The 25,406-nt window shown below is 34.3% G+C and overlaps 1 protein-coding gene across 2 annotated transcripts in view; it reads left to right on the top strand.

Annotated features, from left to right (window-relative positions):
- The window catches only part of LOC129222603 (uncharacterized), a 156,344-nt gene that overhangs the window by 84,585 nt on the left and 46,353 nt on the right, over positions 1–25,406 (top strand). For both annotated transcript variants that reach the window (XM_054857118.1, XM_054857119.1), the window contains exon 4: positions 15,049–15,137. In XM_054857118.1, coding sequence (XP_054713093.1) covers positions 15,049–15,137 — 89 coding nt within the window. The remainder of the gene's footprint in view (positions 1–15,048; positions 15,138–25,406) is intronic.

Genomic DNA, 25,406 nt, shown 5'->3' with positions numbered 1-25,406 from the left:
ATCTCCATTGCAACATCATTTTAGCCTCATCATTCTCAGACAAAATCTTGAGAACATCGGAAAACAGTAATTTATTTAATTTGTTGTCAAACATCCAAAGACTACGAGTAATACCGATCCAAACGCCCGCCGTCTAACGATTAGAATAAGCGATCTCTTTACATAGCTACTTTCAAAGTTAATAACCTGCAATAAATCTTTGCTTTCAATGCATTTTTTAAAAAAGGTAATGATTGTATCACAAGTTGTACCGTTGCAGTTCCTTTTCTTCCGATTTTGCGGATCAAGACAACTTTACTTCTTTGTAGAATGTGTATCTACAGCAGTAAGAGAAGACGGAACTAAGTTGAGTGGTTGTTCAATTTATGTGTCAAAAAGGATATAGGTGAAAACGTTTTTTTCTGCGATTTAAGGTTAAATAAATGAAAGAGGATTTGAAAGGACAGTTTTCAGGAAACATGATACATTTCTGTAACTGAATTATGGTCTGGAAATCATCAGAGAAAGTGTAATGAAGAATCGTACAGAAATCTTTTTTTTTTAAGGGAAATAAAATTTTGTCTCATCTAATTTTCTCTTGATACCTAAAAAAATAGATTGTTCCGAAAAGTAACTTCTCTGTGTAGAAATAAGCAGAAGTTCTTCTACTAAACAACTTTTGTAAATTTTTGTTCTTATTCCCATTCAATCATTAAATGGTATAACGTTCTAGGGGAGAGACGTAACTTTTAAACGTTTCCTAAACGTTGTAAAATGGTCTGTCTAACGTCAACGACCATTTTATCACATTTATCAAACAAAGTGCTCTATCTGAGGTATATACATTTAACTTTGAGGAAATTTTATGTAATGTACCTCGATAACTAAAAACGTATTTCATATTTTAAAACCTATAGCCGCCAGAACTTAAACCTACTTCGTATTTGAAAACCTATTTTACAATCGTTTTGCTGGGAATGTGCTTGCAACGATTTATTGTTCTGTGAAAAATAGACGAAAACTAAGAATAGTGAATAAAAATAATTTACTTATGCTTGCTTATTCTGACTTATGATTATTCTTTGACTGAATAAGAAGCCTGGATTCTCTAACGTAAGAGACTTGGAGACATGTAGAAGGAGAATTGTGCACTTCCTTTTTTCCTCTTATTTTACTCTCATCATTGCACATACAATGTTTGTGCAGCTTGTGTTTTCGAAAAATAGAATCCGAGTTTACAGCATTTTTTCCTTCTTTTGTTTCTAAAATCATCTTCATTGAGTTTCTCATTATTTTGAGGACGGTTATTTCCTCGATAGTGTGCTTCATAAAATTTAAGTGATTATTTGTCTTGGAGCTTGAAAATGAACCTCAGTTGCGGCATGTGGGTAGGAGATAATGTAAGAGATACGGAAGGAATAAGATATAATAAGATAAGGGATAAATGATAAGGCATATAAAGGACATGGAATAAAAAATAACTCTTCCTCCGCTGCAAATTAATTGCTACATTTGGATACTTTTGTACTAATTTGATGCTGATGTACTTAATATTGTTTTTAATATTGTACTTAATATTGTTACTTTTGTACTTAATATTGATGCTGATGATTTTCTAATTTTATTTGAACACTTTTTTTTTTTTGGAGATTTGATGTAATCAATTCACGATTTTTGCTTACCAAGACTCCCTCCTTTAATCAGAACCAAATTAATTTCAAAAAGACAGTTTTGCAAGCTCTTATGCTGGATCCCATTTTGCAAGGAATGTTCCACCGGCGATCCAGAAAGATCGGAATGCTATCTAATGAATTCATGATAAGGGGTTTCCTGACGGGAGGTCACTGTGATCTTCCAAAAGTTTCCTGAATCGGCAAATTTAGGTTGGAGAATCGGAAAAATTATCGTCATTCGGCGAATTTTGGAGTTCCATTCGGCAAAATTATTACCATTTGGCGAAATTCGAAGTTCCATTCGGCAAAATTATCATCATTTGGCGAAATTTGGAGTTCCATTCGGCAAAATTATCATCATTTGGCGAAATTTGGAGTTATATTCCGCAAATTGAGAATGTCCGCCCTCTCAAAAATTTAAGTTCGGGGGTCCTCTGTTTATGAATCATTAGCTAGAAGATAGTTTTGTGCAATTGCTGGTGAAAGAGTCCTTACAAAAAATGATGCATGGGTTAAAACCCTAGGTTTCTCAACCTAATTTGATACTGATTTTAGGTGGGAATACTTAGTTAGTAAAGATTATTGATTGATACATAGTACCCTGAAATTTCTTTCTTTTTTTTTTTTCTTTACTAATAATAAAGTTGAAAGACATTGTCTATGGATCTATGGATGTCTGTTACGCGCATAGCGCCTAGACCGTTCAGCCGACTTTCATGAAATTTGGCACAAAATTAGTTCGTAGCATGGAGTGAGCACCTCAAGCGATTTTTTAAAAATTCGATTCTGTTATTTTTCTATTTCAATTTTAAGCCACCATTGGTGGATTTAATTCCTCTGCAGCAATACCGAGCTAATTACTAACACGTGGACGAGTAAATTACCACAACATGGACGAGCAAATTACCACAACATAAACGAGTAAATTACCATAACATGGATGAGCAAATTAACGTAACATATTGGCGAGAAATTCATCATCCATTATTTGTAAATATAAAGGCGAACCAAATGACCTTTTAATTTTCCACCACGTGCAAAGCCGTGCGTGTACCGCTAGTTTAAAATAATGTGAAAGTTTTAGTATAATGGTACATAAAAATAGTCATCAATTTCGGGCAAAATTTTCTAAGTGCAATGACTAATTTCGGATGATATTTATGGACTAAATTTTGTTCACTTCAACAGAAGCTCTTGAAGAACTGAATTGCGTTCTCGAACACAGCGCGGACTCTTTGAACCCTGAGATCTTTTCCTCCTTTATCATTATTTCATCCCGTACTTCCGGCGTGGAAAATGACCGAAAGTTAAAATAAACATCAACCCCAAAACAAAGAACCCGAAACGCAAACTTCCTCAATTCCCTTCTCAAGACTGTTGTGGAAAACGCAAGAACTAATGCGATATCCATTTCCGTTTTGTTTTAACAACTAGTTTTAGAAAAAAAATGGTCATTTCGCGCAAATTTTTATTAATAGTTTTTTTTCTCAGGTGTCAGGGAGCATAATAGATCGTAAATTACCGGGAAGAACAAACGGACCCGACAGTTATGTTAGTTTTCTATTTCTTCTGTTGCATTAAAGAAAAAAAAAGAGGCGATTAAGACGAAGTAACGAGACCTTTTCTTAGAAATTACTTTGGAACGGTGTAATTTTCGGTTAGTTCTAAATGTCCGTTACTGAAAACTTTTTTATTTTATTTTATGAACTTGAGTTTTTTTTTTTTTTTGGAAGTGAAAGGGTATTTTCAAAAATTACTACACATTTGCATATCTTTCTTCCTGTTTTTGATCTTCAGAAGTGTGAATAAGCTCCCGCAGCACTATTTATACAAATGATTTTTTTTAATATTATATTATATGTAAAATATTCGGTTTTTTACTTAGATATTAATATTTTCCTTTTCAGTTTATTTCTTTAGTCACATCGGCCAACCAAAACCTGTCAATAAAAAATACAAATAGTAGTAATTTTTAGAAAAAAAAGGTTTAATTTCTTATTCTAGAAACTAAAGGAAATACTACTGATTGTAAACGACTTTTATGAACACAATACTAGAACAGACCCCCTGTGCTGTTAGGGGGCTGTGCTAGAGTTGTGTGCTTAAAAAATTGTGCTTACATTAGTAAAAAAGCGCTTCATAATTATGCTACATAACGGTTCGTTAAACAGTGCTTGCATTCTTCCTAAGACTGACACCATCTCTTAAAACCAATGATTCTGCGGTGGGGGAAGGGGGCTTAAACCCTCCTCAATGTTCCCTTGCCTTATATAAACGTACCAGAGCCATTGTAATTGTCTTATTCCATTTCTAAAACTTATCACATAAATAGAACTGATAGCATTCTTACTTCGTTGAACCGTCGACCAGATCTTCCCTTTAAAATTTATTAACCAATAAAAGAAATTTAAAGCCGGTATAGACTTTCATAATGTATCAAAATTTCCTTTAGAAAACGAGATTTTGGTTTTAATATCCAGTTCTGACCACTGCTGATTTCACTAGTCTCGTCAAAAAGGGTATTGACTCGCTATTTACGCGTTAGTTTTTGTTCCACATTGTTACAACCGCTGTTTTCTTAGAAGTACGCTTCATATTCATTAAAATCGATCGGAGTTTTTAAGGACTGTTTAAAAAAAAAATATTCAAACAAGCTGAGTTTGATAATGAGAGCTAATGCTGTTAATTTGTTTCCACCTTTTACGACTTTGAAAACTTGACTTTTCACATTGCAATGCTTATGGGACGCTACATAATATTCTACATATTTCCACGAAATTAACCTTTATAGAATCAACCAATGCGTGCATTGTATGGAGACGACTTACATGAATTCGAATGTGATTAGTCCCCATCACTGGTAGTTATTTACATAAGTTTCCACAGAGAACACTGATTTCAAAATAACTTTATCCTTTCTCTTGACAATCATCTTCTTGAATTGCCAATAATGGCACTCGATGACTGACCAACGATGGCAAGAACTTTCGCCCTATGTATTCCAGATGATTCGTTTTCATGCAGTTAAATGATAAACATTTTACGTATTTCCACTACAATGATCCTGCTAGAACCAACCAATCAGTACGTTCTACGGAAACATTATTTTTTGAATTAAACGATTCGATGCTTCAATCGGCTTTACTACTGGTTATTTGCATACGTTTTTACAAAAGCTGATTTTGAAATGATTTTATCTTTTTTCTTGACAAAACAGTTTCTTGAATTGTCAATGATGGATCTTAATGAAAACGGTGGCAAGACGCTCTATATAAAGCCCTAGATCTTAGCTTAGTAGCGCACGTCCGCCATCTTGGGGGTAAATGCCGTTTATTTCTATGCTATAGCGAAGTAGGGTGTTTTGCTTCTTGATTGTAGATTAACGTAGGGTTAATAAGGAACCACAAAAAGCAAAACACGCCACTTCATTATAGTAGACATAGGAAGAAAGCATTATTTAGTCCTAAGCTGGAAGACGTGTCGTTTCTTAATTCTATGTTTCAGGGCTTTAGTTCTATCTAGTTTCTTCTGTGTGATTCGTCTTCACCTGGGCCATGATAATTGGATCCATTCTATGTTATAATTCCCTGGTCAACCTATGGTATTTGGCTCGTGTACACCTAACTTGTGTTATAATACGATCATTTTAAAATCTTCCTCCGAATCCGACATCAGGACATCTGGGAAGTGTTTTCTCCCTTTGCTCACAACTGAACGAAACTCCTTGAGGAATGCTGGAAAGAACAATAAACGCCATCACAGGTTCATGCACTTTAACAATTCTAAAAATAAATTATCTCTAGTTTCGCGTAAAAGCTTCTCTTTTGCTGACAGATATCATAATCCAGTGGCCCTCTTCCGAATAAAAATGCCAGAAAACGTTTTTTCTTCGCTTAATAGAATCCATTGTTCGGGAATCCCATTTACGCAATTGTGACATTTAAAGATGTACGTAAAAAGAACAATAGGACTGGATGATGTTTTATAGGATATGTTTGGTTGAATTTTGTACACAAGAATAACGCTTTTCGTCGCATTGGAGAAGACAGTAGCTGGAGAATAATTTGTGAGAATTTTCTCCCATATTTCTTCCTATCTTTTGTGCCAGCTTGCCAATATTTAGGAAATGGCTTTCACGGAAATAATCATCTACATTTTCGATTATTCTTTTTTGGATCATATTTTTAAAAAAATCTTCGATCAGTGACTTTTTTTTTTTTTTTAAATAAATAGAGCAGAATTGATTTTTTTTTTTTGGAATTTGGTTGTAAATTCTGATTTTTTTTATTTTTTTTTAGAAGATGTATTGTATCTAAATTCAAAGTAGAATTATAAATTTATTTACGAAATACATATGAGACAGTGAGAAGCAAAAGGATGTAAGTGGACATTTTCAAGTTTTGAGCAAAACGCGTTTAAATATAACATCCTATAGGTAGGCTTTCATTGAAATTTTTTTTCTAAATCATGCTGTGTAAGAGCAACTACCAGAGCTACTAGTACCATCCCTTGCCCCAAGAGAGAGGAGAGGTTCAAGAGGCCTACCATGTGTACTGGTTATCTCCAAATTTTTGATTTTGCCACTTACATTCCTTTGCTTCTCACTGCCTCATATGTTCGTCGGAAATGTTTCTTACTTTCACAGTTATGTTTCTATTGCCGTTTTGACACTCACAGAATGTGTAAATATATCATTAGTATCTTTACATGCTTTATTGTCATAAATTTTGTCAAGACATTAGACATCTAGGAAGGATTTTCGTCACCTTTATTTTTGGAAAGTTATTCTTTAAAGAAAGTACCATAAAATATTTTTAATAAACGAAAATATTATTTCAATTGATTTTAAAAATTACTTTAGTAGTCAGTAAAGAAACTCCAGTACAGTTACTAACTTTCTAAAGTGTAACGATCATTTGCTATTTTTTTAAAATAAATAGTTTATCGGTGCGTTCATAGAATCTTCTTGCTTCTCTACATTAATTTTCATTATGCGTATTAAACTTTGATTGGTTGCTAAGAGCAGATTTTTTTAAAGCCTTTATAAGCGTTTTTCACACATTGAAAATCGAAAATAGGCCTCAAGCATTCTGTCAAACTTAAATTCACGCTTTATATTTTAATTGGAAGATGGAGGGAGGAGAGCAGTTGGAGTTTTAAAAGCATTGCATAGGAGTGTTTTAAATTCAAAATGTCAAACGTTCCTAAACTTAGAAAAAAAAATCCACTTTTACACATCTTCTCTTGTTCTGTCATCTTTCATCTCATCCGGAAAAAGTTTACTTTTTTTTTCTTCATGAAACTCATCATTTTTATGGTTTCGTATATTTCACTCCTACAAAATGAATTTCCCTCCTCCAAAAAATGTCAAGGAGCAATTGCAAAACTCTTGTAATATCTCTGGCTAAGAATTTCTCTGATGTAATTACATTTTTATTCATTCTAAAAAGTAATTACTCTCGGTTTTAAAGAAAGCATTCTCATTTCGGTTGCATTTAGGTGAGTTGCGCTCGATTAGTGCAACTACGTGTTTTGGCTTCTTGTCACGCAGTTGCAATGCTTTTTTTTTTTTTTTTTTTTGCGGTAGATCTTATTTGTTATTTATACCAGATTGAAGTCTTATACTTTATCTCGAGCGGACATATATTTAGTTTCTCTGTGTTCTCTTTTGAATTCTTCCGACTGTTCACCTTATGTTCATAAGATTGAGTACACTACCTCTGCGGAGGCAGATTTTGATAGTTTCAAGTTGCTGTCTAAAGAACTTTTTTGGGTTAAATGTGTATCCTCATATTCTTCTTGTAACAAGTTTCTGTGGTTTAACTTAATCCTGAAATATTAGGGCAAATGTTTATACTAATCGACTTTTATCCAGTATTCATGGGCTTGTTATTAATTACCTTTGAACAGTCGGGAAAACCACTCTATTCTGTGGACGTAAAAGTCTGAAGAAAATGCAAATTACTTTCAAGAAAAGTGTTGTGGTTTCTTCGCGGAAGCTTTTCTTTTCCGGCTAGTTCTATACGTATTAATATTACAAGATAAATTAAGAACTAATCATCTACGTTTTTCTCCTGGCAGTACATGCACATTAAGTTGTCGCTAAGTAGCAGTAAATATTTCAATTTTATATGTTCTTGTTGCACCACTGCTATGTCTGGAGCAATTCTTAATTATGAAAACATAGTAAGGTAAAAGGATCTATTAAAATAAAAACAGCAACTTGTGATCCGAAGACATTTATGTTAGACATCACTATCCATTTAGCGAGCATGATGTGGAGCTAACCTCCGGGGCACCCGTTTGGAATATCACAACTGAGTGAAAGTTAAAAGTTCTTAATATGAATTGAAGTTAAAGTGCTTAGTTTGAGTTGAAGTTGAAGTTTTTTTTAAGTGTTTAGGAGTTCATTATTTTATGGATCCACTACATTCTTCTAATTTTGCAGTGGGCGTTTTTTACTTCGTTTGGACGAAGTTTGATTCATAAAAACCCACCCTTTGAATACGGCACTGCCAGAAGGTATTTCGCTTGCAGTGTCTGCTAGTTGTTCTTTTTTTTTTTTTTTTTTTTCAATAGCAGTCCAGAATTCAATGAGCCATACTGCAGTACGTTTGTTTCAATGTAGAAATATTAAAACATGATACTACGCCAACTTTTGCCACAGTTGAATTCTAGCTTTATAAATTTAAGTTTGTATAATACTCTTTGGTAGTTTACCGCGTTCCCCTATTAGATTTTTGTGTTCTCCAATAGATACGCGTACCATCAATTTGGAATCATTGAAATACGGTTTGATTTTTTTCCCTGACTTTTTTTAACGCTGGGTTACTCGTTTGGTTTCCATGCAGGCCCGACGAGAGGCCATGTCAGCCTAATCGGAAACTATGGGCCCGGGCCTTGGGGGGAGGGCGGCGACACTGACGCAAAAAAAAAAGAAGGAAAGAAAAGAAGAAGAAAGAGAAGGGGGGGGGGGGACTCCGAATAAGAGAAAACGCAAAGATTAAGCAAAATTTACTCTTTTGGTATTTACTGTTGTGACACTTAAAATTGAGTTCATTGATTCCTTGTAAAAAGTTTTATTTTTTCTCCCCCCCCCCTCTTTTACTTCTCCCCCCTTTTTTTTCTTCTTTTTTAGGATGCGGGAGGAGCCCGTCTTGGCTCTCTGCGGCCCTATTTCCATGGTGAATATATTGAAATAATCATTGATATTCATTGACTCTTTCCACGTACATTATCAATGTTTGTTCTTTTGATGAATCATGTTACCTAGATTAACTTCCAAGAGAATGTTCAATGTCTAGCACGTCAATTGTATGATACTTTACTATGCTTTTTGATTTAAGTTATGATTGCTCGTTTTATCTCCACGGTGAAGGCATTTATTATGCATTATCTTTTCCCACAGATTTTGACAGCAGAATATTTTATATTGTTTGTTTAAAAAAAAGTAATCATAATTTATCAATGCTCCTAAGGTTTTTTTTTTTTTTTTTTTTCCTTTTGAATTTTGCCGCGCAAATTTGAATAAGCAACAGGTGAACAAGGGGTATGGAAGGGTCAGCCATAAAAGGCCGAGAATTCTACGTGATTGCCAGCACAGCATTTTGCGTGACGGACAGCATTGCGTGATTGCGTTTTCTTCGTCATAATAACGTCCGTAATGGCAGTCAAACGAGTCAAAGGGATTTGAAGTGAAGAAATAAGAAAGTGCTTTCGCCCAGACGGGAGCCGATGATTAAGCAAAATAAAGGGGGGAGTATTTGAAGGAAGGTCCAAACGTCAACAATATAAAGTTGACGTAACAATAGGAATAACCCATTCTCTGTGTCGCTTGTTCGCCTCCGGGCTTGATTTCCCTTTTCTTTTTGTTTGTTTTTTTACTGATGATGATCATTTTTGAAACCCGTTTACTCTAACCAGGCGGAAGTGCCATAAGTTACAGTTGCGGTTAGGCTCGGCTCACGGAGAGAGAAACTATCTGCTCGTATTGCAGGTGCATATTTGTATACGTGCTTTTGTCAATTTGCACAGTTAACTCTCTATTGTCAGGTAGGGTTAAAAGAGTGATCATCGTTTTGTTGTGCAGATTTACTAAAAATATTCCCTGTGAGTAGGAATGCAAAAACATATTTCCACCTGAATGAGTGATAGTCGTTGGAGAACAAGGTTAACTCTTTATTGGTAGGGTTAAAGAATAGTCATCGGGTTGTTGTGCAGGTTAACTAAAGCATTTCCCTGTGAGTAGGAATGCAAAAAATATAACTAAACTATCTGCATCGCCCGGCTTTGCACGGTTCACCTCGAAAATAAAAGCTATGTCAACTGACGCGTGTTCAACTAAGGCTTGGGGGGGGGGGGCAGTGAAACTTTGCGACAGATTGCGGGAAAATAACCAAAAAGTAAACATTTTAAATCCTCCGATTGTAAAAAAAGCCTTCAAAATAAAAGCCAAATTTTATTTGTTCATATTCGAGAAAAAAATGGCAACATATCTCTTATTTAATGATTTTCTTCACCGCTACAAATTTTAATAAAAGCATTGTTGCGTAAAGTTGAGATGAAGCACTGAATAATAATTTGAATGGAGGAAAGCCTTCTAAAAATAGGGTCTTTATGTCGAAATCTAAGCGCCATAATTAAGTTTTTAATTGATATCTCCGCTAATTATTGTCGGAGGATTATGTTAAATAGTCAAACATAAAGACGGGAAGATTACGAATCCATCGATACCTGGTTCGACGGTCAGTTCATTGGCGTTCGGGAGAAGTAACTTGGACATACATACATACATAGGTACATACGCTCAGTTTTTAATTATATAAGATATATTGTAATCGTTGGAATTTTGAAAAAGATCATCATAGGTTAACGATTTTAACTCCATGTATTGTTGGGGTTAAAAGTAATCATCGTTTTGTGGTGCAGATTTATCTGGTCAAACTTTTTCGAATGAGTAGGAATAAAAAAAATATTATTGAGAAGGAATGATAGTCGTTGGAGGTTTAGAAGGAAGATCATAGGTGGGTAGGCAAAAGGTCATAGGTAAGTAGCAGTTTATGTAGGTAAAACTTTCCCAATGGGGGAGCAGGAATACAAAAATATTACTGAATGAATGACTAGCGTTTTAGAAGGAAAATCATAGGTAAACAAGATTAGTTCTTAAGCGTTAGGGTTAAAAGTGTAGTAGTAGGTTAAAAGTAGTAGTAACGGTAACGTAGTATCGTTCTGTTGTACAGATTTACTCAGTTAAAATTTTCCGAATAAGTAGGAATACAAAAATATTTCAGAAGGAAAGACCTTCTTTTTAGAAGGAAAATCATTGGTAAATAAGATTAGGTCTTTATTGTCGGGGTTAAAAGTGTGGTCATCGTTCGGTTGTGCAGGTTTTCCTATAGTTAAAATTTTCACAAGGCGCAGAAATAAAAAATATATTCCTGAATGAAAGATAATCGTTGGAGTCTTAAAAGATCATAGGTGAATAAGATTAACTCTTTATTCTCTGGGTTAAAAATGTAGTCATTGTTCTGTTGTGCAGGATTTCCTAGTTAAAATTTTCCCAAGGAGCAGAAATAAAAAATATGTTTCTGAATGATTGACAGCCGTTGGAGTATTAACAGGGAGATCATAGAAGAATAAGATGAACTCTTTATTATCAGGGTTAAAAGTGTAGGTTTTTTTTTTTTTTTTTTTTTTTCTGTTGTGCAGATTTACCTAGTTAAAATTTTCCGATTGAGAAGGAATAAAAGTATGAGTGACACTTGCTGGAGTTTTACAACGAAAATCATAGGTTAATAACTGGAAGATCATGGGAAATTAACGTTTACCCACTTAAAATTAAGAGGTAGAAAAATTAAACTTATGAAATTTATTTCATTGTATTTAAAATTTTCCTTATGCTTTTGTTGATTATGATTATGTTTTATGCATTTAATATTTCACAAAACACAAAAACACTTTCTATGGGTCTTCAATTCTTTAGGTAAAGAATTGTAGAGCCATAGAAAATTATAGAGATAAGTACAGTAATAGTAGTTTGAAATGAATAACTGTGGTGCATTTGATCAGTTTAAATAAAAAAAATTTTAAGTTACATTTGTTGGGACAAAAGTATTCTATCCTTAAAGAAATACAAAAAAGAAAGGTATTCAACTGAAGCAAAGCTTAAAATTTGAATTTAGACATGAAATACAAAACAAGCAAACATCGAACAGCTCAGTTACAACATCCAGAATCTGCAGTTTCGTCCTGCTTCGGGCTCATCAGTTTAGTTTAGCTATAATAGAGTTGCAAACTAAGTATCTCATGTTATAGAAGCTGTGTATCTCTTCCTTCAGGTAGCCAAAAAAATTTATCACACCTGCCGTTAGGTCCGTAAACATAGTACGGCTTCATATTGTGATTTAATGGAGAAAAAAGCAACACTAGAAACTGTTGTCTTAAACCGGAGCTGAAGCATAATTTTAAGCAAACCGAACTTTGTTGTACTATGAAATGCCATATTTTTTTGCTTAATAACAAATATGTCAATTTAACTACTATTCATTATTTAATAACTAATTAGCCCGCAGATTAATTTAAAGGCAAAAGTTTACAACATTTTTATACATCAACTAAAAAAATGCCCTAATAGAAAAATCTCTTATGGCGCTACTAGTTAAACATACATATTTTGAAAATCAGGAGTCTTGATGATGAGAAACACTTAGTAAGCACTTTTAATTTCGAAATAAAACCATAGCGATCGCTTTGTTGATGATCTTCGACCACAATTAAAAGAAAGTTACGATCTCCTTATCTAAATATTTTTGAGCAACACGACCGACAACGGAACAAACCGATTACTAATCGCCCTCGTAAATTGTCGCATCTAATGGTCATAGGTACACTCGTTAATTGTATTTCACATTCTGTTTTCCAATTTGGCGCTCGTCCAAGAGTAACGCGTGTTTCGAGCTAGCCGATACACCTGTATCAATAATGGTATTTGCGCGGGTAGCTTGACATTCCATGCCCTTCATGAAACACGTGGTTGCTCGACATTTTCCATGAGCACTCTTCTGTGGAGAGGATGGGTCGCTGTTGGTGTGACGATAAAACGAAACCAAATTCAAGGGCATCGCAAATCAAATGGAATAGGTTTTTTGTTTTTAAATTATTGTTTATATGAGACTAGCTGTGTCACCCGGGTTTGCACGGTCTGCCTCGAAAATAAAAGTTGCGTCAGGTTACGCATGTTTAGCAATCAGGCTTAAATAAAAGAAAAAAAAAATAGTGTAAAATTTCCCGGCAACGTGTACAAAAGAGCAATTTTATGAGTCAAAATATAAATTTATACCTCTTCGGACTTTTTTTAAAATTTTAATTCCGAAAGGAAAAAAAAGAAAACCTGTGTTAATTCCTGGGCATCAAAAGACATCTACGCCAATTTTGGCACAGACAATAAGCTCTACAATGACGCTTAAATGAAAGGGGAAAAAATGGTCTCTCTCTATCTCTCTTTTCTTTTCAAACTGTTAATTTAATTCAAAAAGCTTTTCATCGGTGTAAAATAATGTTAAAACAGTAGACATTCTACATAGTCCCAGTACTCCATCTAAAGGATGGTCAGTAGAATCTATAATCTCGTGTATGTCACGTTGGTAAAGTTCCCGAAACGTTTTAAAGAAAAATCCAAAAATTGTTCGGATATTCATTTGCAGATACACTTCAAGTGAATTAGAAGAAAACACAAAAGCAAGAAAGCTTGTCAATGCAGCTTAAAAACGAAAATTGAAGAACAATTAAATCACTCCAAATTTAAAAAAACAAACGTCATCGATTCAGAAACAATTAAATGGGTACCCAACTTTTCAAATGAGCCGGTAAAATTTCAACTTCAGTCAAAATGGTTGCCCATCAGAATATTGACTCTTTAACAGATTATTGCAAATAATTTAGTTGAAATTATTCTTACTTGTAAGTGATGCATAATCAACAAAAAGGCCATTCCACGAAAATGCCGCCATGTTGTCCCTCACGTATTATATTTCCCACCTCAAGTATTTCAATTTTAAAGATTAATGAACAAAACATTTTGCTTGAAAAATCACACATTTACGTCTGTGATTTCTCAACCAACAAAATTTTGTTCATTACCCTTTTAAGGTACAATTTTTAATGAAATATATGAGCAGAGCAAAATGTCCTTTTATCGTGGAATGGCCCAAAATGTGTTTTCGAAAAAAGGAAATTTTTGAAAATTTATCAGTTATCATTGTTCGACACATCGAAAAAATAAAATACTTATATAAAAACCAAATATCTTTTTGTGCACACATTTTTCATGTTTCATCGTATATATTGTAAAATAAACAATCTGCTGCTTATGCATGGACTTTGCAAATACTTTACAATCAATCACTTGTTCAATCCAAGTTTCTTCAATAATGCTCCTGAAAGTTATTGCTTTGCAAAATACATCAAAACTTCCGTTCGCAACAAAAATCAAGCTAAATTTGATTTGTAGGAGCTATAAAATCTGAATTGTTCTGATTTCCGCATTTATATGGTAATTTTACGACACGAATCTGTGTTATGATTTGGGAAACTTTCCAAGATGTGGGTCATTGGCGGTAAAATGCCGCCTTCAAAAATGGTGTGCTTAATTTTATACATTCTACTGTTTCTTTGGAAAAGGTCGTTTTTAAAATATAAAATATATTTTTTTTACACCTTGGTGTAAATTGCGGGGAGGGGGGGGGAGGGAATCGACCTTATTTGGTGTTGTGAAAAATTCAATTTAATTCGTTAACGAATTTAGAAAATTAAAATCTATGACTCAATGAAATGTTATATGAATTTCTTCGTTTTTATGTGTGAATAACGTTGAAGAATAAGGTTTTTTTTACGTATATAATTTCCATGCGTACTTTTCGAAATGTTCTCTGTGCCATTATGTATTTTAAAAATGCCCTATCATGGGTAAAATATATTTGGTGAATATGTGTAAAATGCATAAAAACCAAAATATTTGATTCAACTGCGCAGCTGAAACAGAATGGCGCTATATTTGAAAGTTTAATTTTTCTGCACTTAATTCGTCGCATCTTCTGTTTTGTAAGATCATTTTGGACTTAAACCGCTTTAAAAAAAGGATTAGTTACTTTTTCTTATTATTTGTTAGCCTAAAAAATATGTTGTACGTAGTAAATATTTCCTCATTTGTCCGCTTTATTGGATTCGTCTTTAACCATTTCAAGTTGAAATATTTTTACTAGGAGAAGGAATTACTTGTGCTTCTTTTGGTAATTTCTATTAGTTCTCAGCTTCGATGCATTTTTTTCTTTTTTATATTGTAAGCACCGTTTTTGACTTGATGGAAACATGTTTAAATTATTTGTTATTTTTGTTTCAGCGGAAAGGTCTGATGCGATCTAAGTCTTCTGCTGCTTCCAAAATACAAAAAGCTTTGCCGGGGAAGAACAAATCAAGCAACGGAGAAATGTGAGTAGTTTTTTTTTTTCTCCTCAAAATTATTAACTGAATCATATTAAAATGCCATCAATGTGTTTGAGACTGTTATTCACTCTCAAACAGGTACATGCTCTAACGCGTACAAAATTCGGTTTTTGTTTTTGTCACAAGAATGCCTTAAGAAAGAGTTCAGTCATTTAGGCAGGGTAACTTAGAACCATGTGAGATAACTTTGAACCGATTTCGATATTTTTTTTTTTTTTTTTGTGTATGTTTGATTTTAAAAGAGACTGGAACAGCATTTGAGAACTACTCTCTCTCAAATGCTGATTAGAAGTTGCTGAAATCTATCATGCTGCATTGCAGTGTTCCATGCAAAATCATCATGATCATCGTCATGGCACTACAGCCCTTCAAACAAGCCCTGACCTTTATCAAGATTTTGGATCATTTCATCCCGTTTGCTGCCTTTCTCTTATAATTGGACATACCAAGGAACTTCTATAGTCGTCTTCAATTTGTTCTTTTCATTTGACTCTTGGTTTTCGTCTCAGTCTTGAGCCTCCTGGGTTTCCATTTAATGTTCTTTTAGGAATTCTTTTTTAATGCAATGTTTCAACTATACAAATGTCGCAATGCTATGAAATAAAAAAGGAAGCTTTTAAATACTTGAGAAACTTCATTTTTTCTAAGTTGAACTTTTTATAAAATGATTTATTTTACGTCACGTTTTTCACCCGGTTCAGAGTTACGCTGAGTGGCAGATTGACTTTGAATCAGGCAAATTAACAGTTTTAAAGGTTTAAGTAATAGTTATTTTTTATTTTAAATAACTATTCAATACTTTAAGGGTCAATTTTATGCTAATAGATACAATAATGCTATTAAAATGTGAGTGGGACATCTAAACATATAAAAATTGGAGTAAAGATACCATGAGTGACTAGTATGTACTTAGTAATGCAATTAACTTATGATTAAAATTTCCATTAAACTAATACTTAATTATTTTTTCTCGATGGAGATAAATTCTCCAAGTAGATTTATACTGTTTTTTGAGCAATCACGATTGTTTATTGTTTTCATTTGACTGTCCTTGGTGTTACGCTGATTTTATTTCCCCCCCCCCCCCGCCTCCCTCTGCAGCACTACCGTCGACCGGCCCCCTCCCACTGCTCCTCTAGCGAAAAACGTCTCCAGGTAGCGTCCATATCCAACATACACACACCTGCACACACATACACACACACACATATACACACACTCTTGCCTGCACACAAACAAAAACACACACACACACACACACACTAATGTCTGCACACAGACACAAACACCCACGCATACATACACATACCTATATACACATACTTTACCCGCACATTCATGCCTTGACACAAACACATACGCCTACATACCCACACACTCATAATTGCGGAAAACATAATTTGAAATCAATAAGCCATAATTCAAATTATTTTTTTTCCGTTTAATTTAAATTCTCGGCTTTTCACGAAATGCTTTCTCTAGAACCATTCTTAAATTTCAGTGATCTGTTTCTCAGCCTCGCTATATTTAGCAGCTTGAATTAGAACGCCTCTTTTCCCTCTCTACCTTAAAAGGTGTTTCGATAACAATGCAATAGCATCACGTGATGCGTACTCGCAGTCGCTTTCCTTATTTTTAGTCGAAAAACGGCCAAATGGCATTTCTCATAAAATAAAAGCGAGATGTGATTTAGACGTTCAAATATTAGCTCACGGATATAAGGGAAAAGTGCACGCGCGCTGTGCGTTAAGAGATTGTTCCGAGTCCTGCGTGATTTGGAATCACGTGCATCGTGGCAACAAGTCAAATGTCACTGTAAGATTTTTTCGTCGGAGCAGATTATTTCTTTTCCTTACTTCGAGTTCAAAGAACTTGATGTTTTTCCTAGTAAAGTTGAAATTCAATTAATTTCAGCGAGTTTAACCACTTAACTGCTTCTTCTTCTTCTTCTTCTTTTTTTTTTTTTTTTTTTTTTTTGTCGTATGACGCAAAGAGGAAAGAGGGTGTAAGTGCCCAAATATAAATACTTGGATATGTTGTTGTCTTGTGTCATCTAGGCTGGGAATTTGGGGTGCGCTGCTTCACTTTTCCAATTGCACTGTAATTTGGTGTCTAAGTCCGACTTCCACTGTACACATGCCATAAGGACCCGTTTATAGGGTAGGCAACCATTCACACCATAACAACACATTCACACAAGGAAAGGACAAGAGAGAAAGTACATCCATGCCCGAGCCGGGATTCGAACCCGGGACCTTCGCATCGCATTCAGACTTCTCGGACTACTAGACAGGGCGGGCGGCAACGCTTGGATAACCAACACAAATGGTAGAGGGAACTCTCATTTGGGTTTGGAGGCAAGAAATGTAGCCGCACCTGTATAGCAGCACCCTAGCAGGTGCTGCTATGCAGCATGATTTAGAATTGCTTTTCAATGAAATCATACCTTCAACATTTTTACACGCGTTTTACTCAAGACTTGAACGTTTTACTCAAGACTATTACTTCTCGCTGCTTCATATTGTGCCCAAATAACATTTTTAATAAACAATTTTCTGCTCCAATCACTTACATAAACTTAAATTTACAATCAAAAATATTTCAAGTAATTTATGTTAGTTTTTAAATATAGTGTCCTACTTAATTCAACCTTGCTTATCTACGTAAATCTAACCGTAAAACTGATTTGCAGTAGTTTTCCGATAAATATTTAACTGAAAAACTATCAAATGAAAACAGCAATCTAAAAGAATAGATAACCACTAGCAAACTAACTGAGTGGCGAATAAAAATATGTTGCTCTAGCCTTAGCGGTATTCGGGGAGACCCTTTCGCGACTCCCGAACGGTATTCGAACGTAAATTTGCACTTTTAAAACGTACATTCTCTCAACTTGTAATTTAATTAACATATGTTAGTTAAAGGTTAATCTATTTTGTATTGGTGAAATAAAAATACGTATTACTGTAAAAGATTTTTTTGTTTTGTTTTGCTTCATGTCTCATTGCAAAAAAAAAAAAAAAAAAAAAAAATTAGGCACAGTTACAATGAAACTATAATCTTCGTATTCTATAACTAAGAGAAAGTACAGTTCCATCTTTCAGTTACCAAACTTTCAATAAATTTAGGTATTATCTACAAAAATATCGTTTCTTAAACCAAATTTCTCCACGTCGATTGTTTTATGTGTTTTCTTCTAAAAATCTTGATTTCTTCCACATACTTTCTTCTAAAAATTACTGTTAGATAGGAACAAAACGTTTCTCCTAAAAATTACTCTTCGATAGATACAAAATGTCCCACATCAATTTTTTTTTTTTTTAAATATCTTTCTATAGGAACATTTTTTTTTCTAAAAAATACAATAAGAGCTTAACAGTAGACAATTCTGAAGTAGTGATTTTATAAAACCGTATTCGCTTTTGAAATGAAACACTAAAGGACAGTTACGGACGATATCGAATGCTTCTTTAAGGCTGGATGGTATGGAATGTTCCCTAAGGGATTGTAGCATTTATTTCTTCAATTTAATTGTGGAGTCTTTAAAGAAAAGTTGTAAGGGGGAGGGGTGCTTGCAGATGAGAATATGTTATTGAAATAATGAAAGCTGGGTGGACACTACAGAAGTGACTTAAGTTACTGTAACAGTCGTGGAAGAAAAGGTAGGGGGACGCTTACCAATGCGAATATAAGGTATTGAAATACTCCTGGAAAAAAGAAAGCTGAAGGTACGCTAACACGAACCTAAGTAATTACAACAGTTCTGAACGAAAAGGTAATAGGTCGTTTACTGATGCGAATATATGTTCTTTCATTGAAGTTTAAATTGTTGGGAAGCTTGAGCAAAAAAGTGAAGGCCCTCTTTGACTACACCATTATTGTTTCTAATTGTAACGAAAAAGTTATTCTATAATCAGTGTATTTTCTTTTGATTAACATTTCAGAGTTTGTTATCATGGGATCACCAATTTTATTCTAACCAATCAAAGAAGAGGGGATAGAATCCAATATGGGAACATTCCATATCATCCGCTCTTTTAAAGAAGGATTCGATATCGTTCACTCTAACGAAACATTCGATATCATCCCCTCTAGATACATATCATCCACGTCTAGAAACATAACATTCATTCTAGAAACATTTGAAAAACCATCCCAAGAGCAAGAATTTCTTTCCTTTTCTGCAATAAGGTGGTTCCCGTCAATCTGAGGCGTTCACCCTCGAATCCTTATCCAGGCTAAGGTGAGATGAGATCGACAGCAATTAAGGTCAATATGACTCCCAAATTGTCTTGGTTCTTGCTCTTGGGAAACGCGTCCCCAATGATGGAAGTCCGAAAACTGGCGTTGAAATTATGTCTGGAGAGAGAGAAAAACGACACTCGGGAAAGAAGGTTACTAACCTCCCTGTTTTGTGCCACTAATCGCTTTTCTGTAACTATCCTTTTTAAGATGAAAGATCATTGTGTTTGGTAATTTCTCTTTTGAATCGCCTTGAAAAAGTGTGGACTTCTTTTTTTTTTCTTTCTCTCCTTCAAGTTCATGGCAAGGGTTGAGTCCGGGCGAAGATTTTGTTCTAGAGTACTTGAACTAAAAAAAACCTTCTTTGGTTAATGATGATATGCCTCCGTCTGCTATAGATGCTCTTCGTGTACTTGAAATCAATATAGGGTAGACCGACCAGTAACTGAATACTTATGGGCAATTTCATTTTTAAAAATTTTCATAACATTGTTCAAAACTCATTTGGCACGTGGCATATAAAAACATTTTACTTGATATACGCAATTATTTTTCAATAATTGGAGGAACTTTTACGGCTCTGCGTTAACTTGGTGAATGAACACAACCAGTCAATGCCTGCCCCCCAAATGGCGGGCTTGTGCTTAATCTCAAACTTCGATCGTTTGGCGCTATTTCAATGCCTGCCCCCCAAATGACGGGCTTGTGCTCAATCTCAAACTTTGATCGTTTGGCGCCATTTGGCATCTAATTGTGTTTCTCAGAACTTTATGTAAAAACTGTTAAAAATTGAGAACATCTTCAAATGACCCTAAATGTTCTTTAACTTAGAACAAGGTTGTTATCTCTTTGCTTCGAATGAAATATATTCTCGATTTTCAATTCATGTGTTTTTTTCTAGTTTGACATGCTCTCTTTTTCTTACCACCGACTATCAATAAGGCGAGAAAAGAGCGTAAAAGTCAGCAATAAAAAGCGAAGTCCTCTCTTATCTTAAGAGGAAGTAGACCAAGAAATGTCCGAATCTGAGTTGTGATTTATCGTGTGATTTCCCTGCACAAGCGACCGATTTCAAGAAATCGAGCAGTGGGATGTAGAAGGGAAAGGGCATTTGGTTCTGGGACATTGACGGACTAGAACACTCGGCAATAAAGCTCTTCCACTGGGAGGAGCTGTTGAGATTTTTTTGTTCCAGAGAGCGTGCAGCTGTGACTGGCAGGATCTATTTGTTCTTCTGTTGATTTCATTTTCTTCTTTGTCCATCTTAAAATTCTGTTTATGTCAATTGCATTTTTTATATAACTTTTGACTGCCTCGTAAAAAATACTTTCGTTTCATGCTCGTGGAACTAACAAAAATTACAGATGTTTGGTAAGACCTCATTTAGAGTATGCTGTTCACTTTTGCTTTCCGTGTTTCAAGAAAGCTGTTTCTTTATTAGGCTGGATTCAAAGGAGAGCTACTAGGCTAGTAAGGGGACTTTCAGTTTTAAATTATAATGTCAAATTTTATATGCTTAATATTAAAAGTATCTCGAGCAAAAGAGAGTCAGAGAGGATATGATTCAGATATTTAAATTTATCGAAATGAAGGATGTTAATGGGCAGGATAATTGTTTTTAACTTTTCAAATCTCAGGTCAATCTGGAAATGAAGAACAATTACTATTTCAGTATGGTTGTAGGAATTTGAAGCAGCTTGTGGAAGAAGCTGGGTAGTAGATAGCTTTAAGAGAGCTATTCTGCCTTGCTAAGCACAAAAGTCGTATCTACCCTTATCATCAAAATTGAGTTACGGTCACCAGTTAGTTCATTGTCACACATTTCACCTTAATACAACGTTTTATGGTCATTTGTCAATGGTAAATATTTTTTAAAAAATTCTTTAAAAAAAAAAAAAAGCATTCGCATCAAATACATGGAAGCTTAAAATTTTAAATGGCAATTTCTCATTTTGAACTTGGCTGCAGATACGACTTCAGCGCTTAGCACGGCAGTGTCTTCACTGGGGACTGATACATTAACTAAGATCAACTTAGCGAAACCCAGAGCCTGTTGCTGATCGACACGTTTGTGTTTGAATTTATATAATCTAGTTCCTAAGCAATAGAAACTAGAAAAACCTAGAATTATCAAGTCCCGGTAGCAGAAATAGCCCGTAAGAAACTGCGACGTGCGTCGCAGTTTCTTAAGAAAGTTTACAGACTATTTCTTAGTTTGAGAAGAAAAAAAAAACTAAAATTTTTAAAGGAAAAAAATATTAAATTTCAGCGAACGAAAATTTATACCGTATTTCTGGGATACAATCCATAGGTAGCAGATACTTTGTAGTTTTTTGGATTAACATCTCAATTTTAAGCATTTCTCGATGTTGATTTAGTTTTGATGGTTAATTTAATGTCAGTATATCTTGCACACTATTTTTGAATTTTCAAACTTCATAAACATATTCTGCTGCCGGGATTATAGAAAGAATTTTTTGAAAAGGTAATAAAATCAGCCGAACTTCATTTAAAAATGACTTTTGAATGTATTGAATACTTGTTAGTATTATGACTAGGGCAGCAGAATCGAAGAAAAAATGATAGACTCCGACTCCGGAAATTTTAGAACCTCCAACTCCGACTCCTTTATTCCAAAATCAGTCCGACTCTGACTCCGCTAGCACAAGCTGAGTTTCGGACTTGGAGGGAAAATGACCGACTCCGACTTTCCAACTAAATGCAGCATTTGATTTTCTGTTTCTTTTGAAGTCAAATATTTAGTAAAAAAATATAATACATAATTCAAAGTTATCTCATATAACTGGACTTCATTTTGTGTGTGTGTGTGTGTGTGTTTCTTTCTTTTTTTTTTAAATTTAATATTTAATAGTTGTTTTCAAAAATCTCGATACTGTTTTTTGAACTTCTGTTGTTGGAAGTAGAGCTGCGGAGTCAAAGAATCGAACTCGGACTAATTTTGGAGCGAAGAAGTCATAGTTGGTCATTTTCGCACTAAGTCCACCTCACTTCCAGTGCTGCTGGAGTCGGATTAATTTTGGGGTAAAGGAGTCAGAGTCGAACGCTCTGAAATTCCCGTATTTGGAGTCGGTTCTTTTAGCTATTAATCCACACACTGGTTGAATGGTCGAACGGACAGATATCCGGACTAAAAAACACTGAACGGACATGGCCTACCGCCATAAGTATCACTGTGCCTTATTTTAATTTCCAAAATTTCGAACATTTCTCTCTCAATCACCATTCTCCATTTTTTTTTTAATTTTTAAATTATATTTTACTTTGAACATATGTTTTACAACTGTTGAAGGATAAATTACTTTTTAAACTTAAAATTTTAAACAAAGATTTTCAACGTCGTATTTATTACTCATTTTCACTTTTCTTTTATCACTTATTTTCACTTTTCCTTTATCACTTATTTTCACTTAAGGTTCACATTGACCTTCAAACTTGTGTTCGTGTTTACTTGCATAAAACTCTGCATCCTAGTTACCGAGATATTCACTCAAAAGTAAACACGACTGACAAACAGGATATCTTCTTTTCTTTATTAAATTTCGTTTTTTGACAGCAAAAATCCGTATTTCATTCACACGTCAGACTCGTTTCGTTGCATCTTGATTATAATACATCTCTTAGCCACCGGTGCTTATCGCTCCACGAGAGTAAAATTTCTTCTCTTGGTTCTCGTTTTTCTCAGTACGCTCTGGTTGCGCTTTGCGTGATGTTTGAAGCTTTCGTTTGTTTTTGTTTGAAAAAAATGTAAATTCAGCAGTTTTTTCACTTCAAGAATTTTTCTTTTTTTCTTTCTTTTTCTTCTGTATACAGTCAGAGACCGATCAAGCCATAGTGAGGACCTGGGCATGGATTTGATGTGAGCCTTCCTCTCTCTCTCTCACAACATACCATTATTCCCATACAATATCAGCGCATTTTTGTAAGCAGCTCTTGTATTTTAGTTCAAAGTTTCTCAATCTTTTTCGACTTGCGGACAACTGATAAAAACTTCTGAAAAAAAAAACCGCTGACATTTTTGAGGCAAAAAGAATTTTGAGTCATGGACAGTTAAAAACTAGTGGAAGAATTCGCTGACCGGTGAAATTTTTTTCTTTTCTTTCTTTCTTTCTTTTCTTCCTTTTTTTTTCTTCTTGCAAAATGAATAAATAAGTTATTAAAGCTTATCTAAATTTTTTAGACGAAACTCTGTCTTAAAAAATTTTGAAAGTTAGTTACAAAATTCACGTAAAAAATATCGTATGAACTAAAGCAAGAAATAACAACGTTATAAAGCACAAATTATAGACGAAACTTTACATTAATATAGCAGGCTCCGGCTTGTTTACCTCAAAATCAGTCCGAATAAAACACCGCAACTCTGAAAGTGATTTTTCTCGCTCGTTGTTGACGACAGGAGCGCCCCAATGGGTGACCTTCCAAAAATTTCCTTATTCGACAAATTTTGTCTGACGATTTGGCAAAAATTATCATAATTCGGCAATTTTATCATAATTGGGAAAATTTGTCTGACAATTTGGCAAAATTATCATAATTCAGCAAATTTTGTCTGACAGTTCGGTAAAATTTGGAGTTCCATTCAATAAATCGAGAATTTTTGCCCTTTCAAAAATTTAATTTCGGGGCACCCCTGGTTGGCGGAAATTTTTTTACTTTACATGTAGGAAAACGTCTTTTTTTATTGAAGAATTTGGTTTTATTTATTTAAGAAAGAAAAATTCTACTTCAAAAACTTCCAAGAATTTGAATGGAAGAAGCAGTTTGAGATGATGCTTTATTTATTAAAAGTATTGCACACTACAGAAAAAATCCAGTTGCAGTGGCAAAAATAATATAAAAATAGCAATTAAAAACAAATTATACATTTAAAATATTGAAACATATAGACTTAAAATTGTAAAATGACATATTAGAAATATCTAAACTACGACAATGAATGTTAAAAAATTTATTGAAAATTTGTCTTTTTAAATTTTACATAGTTCAATAAATTTAGAAGAACCGACTCCTAAGAGTCCTACTTGGGACAGCAAGTTGTATCGAATTAACAATCTCAGAGCAGTCAATTAAATTATTTAGTACCTTATAGAAAAAAAAAAGACACAAGTTCACGGCGTGATTTACGACTGGGAACATTATAAATAATTACATAAATAAGATAGGAATAAGTAAAAAAATCTTGATTACCGGTTCTGTAACACAAGTAATAAACAAATTTGGATTGAATCAGCTCAAGAATTTTAGCGTTATTACTGTAGTAGGGATTCCAAATTTGTTGATCTGTAGTAGAGTAAAAAACTGGAGTAATGTTGCAGAATGTGTAAACTACTTCGTGTGTTGCATCATTCAAGGCTCAAAAAACAGATCAGAATTGATGTGTTGCAATTTTCGTTATTTTTTCCACATTCATATCTACCCCTCCTTTCTCCCGCCAACTTATGATTAATTCCTGGCACGTCTGAACACGCTTACGGGGCTACTTAAAGGGGGGATGAAAACATATCACGGAGGAAAAAGTAAAATAATAACACGAAAATATCACCTGCTGACCTCTCAACTCGATGAAAAATGCATCCCCTCTTGCATCCCCTTTTTAGGGGGATACTCCTAGAGATTTAGACCGGGGGGTGCATCACGGGACGCATTCCGACAAAGTTGGAAAAAGTGTTCTCCTTTATCTTAGCAGCTGTAATAAGCGGTGTGGGTGCTTTTAGAAACAAAAATAGGCTTCTGCGAATTGCTCATTTTGGAGATGGAATAAGAAGATACAGAAAAACAATGTTTCTAAAAGCTGAAGGGAGTTTTTGTTTTCAGGATGTCTTTTCGTAAATGATGAGGGCACGAGAGTTAGTTTTACTCTGGATTTCTCGTATTTGTGGTATTGTTGCTTCTGTCATTGCTATACAATACCTTTTTCAATACCTCACAAGCAAGATTTGAACAACATATACTATATACGGAGATTGGCTCACAATCTCCGTACATAGTATATCT

Source organism: Uloborus diversus, chromosome 5 (genome assembly GCF_026930045.1).
Source record: "Uloborus diversus isolate 005 chromosome 5, Udiv.v.3.1, whole genome shotgun sequence".
NCBI classification, from domain to species: Eukaryota; Metazoa; Arthropoda; class Arachnida; order Araneae; family Uloboridae; genus Uloborus; species Uloborus diversus.
Note: the sequence above shows the minus strand (reverse complement) of the source record. Positions and strands in the feature narration are given on the sequence as shown.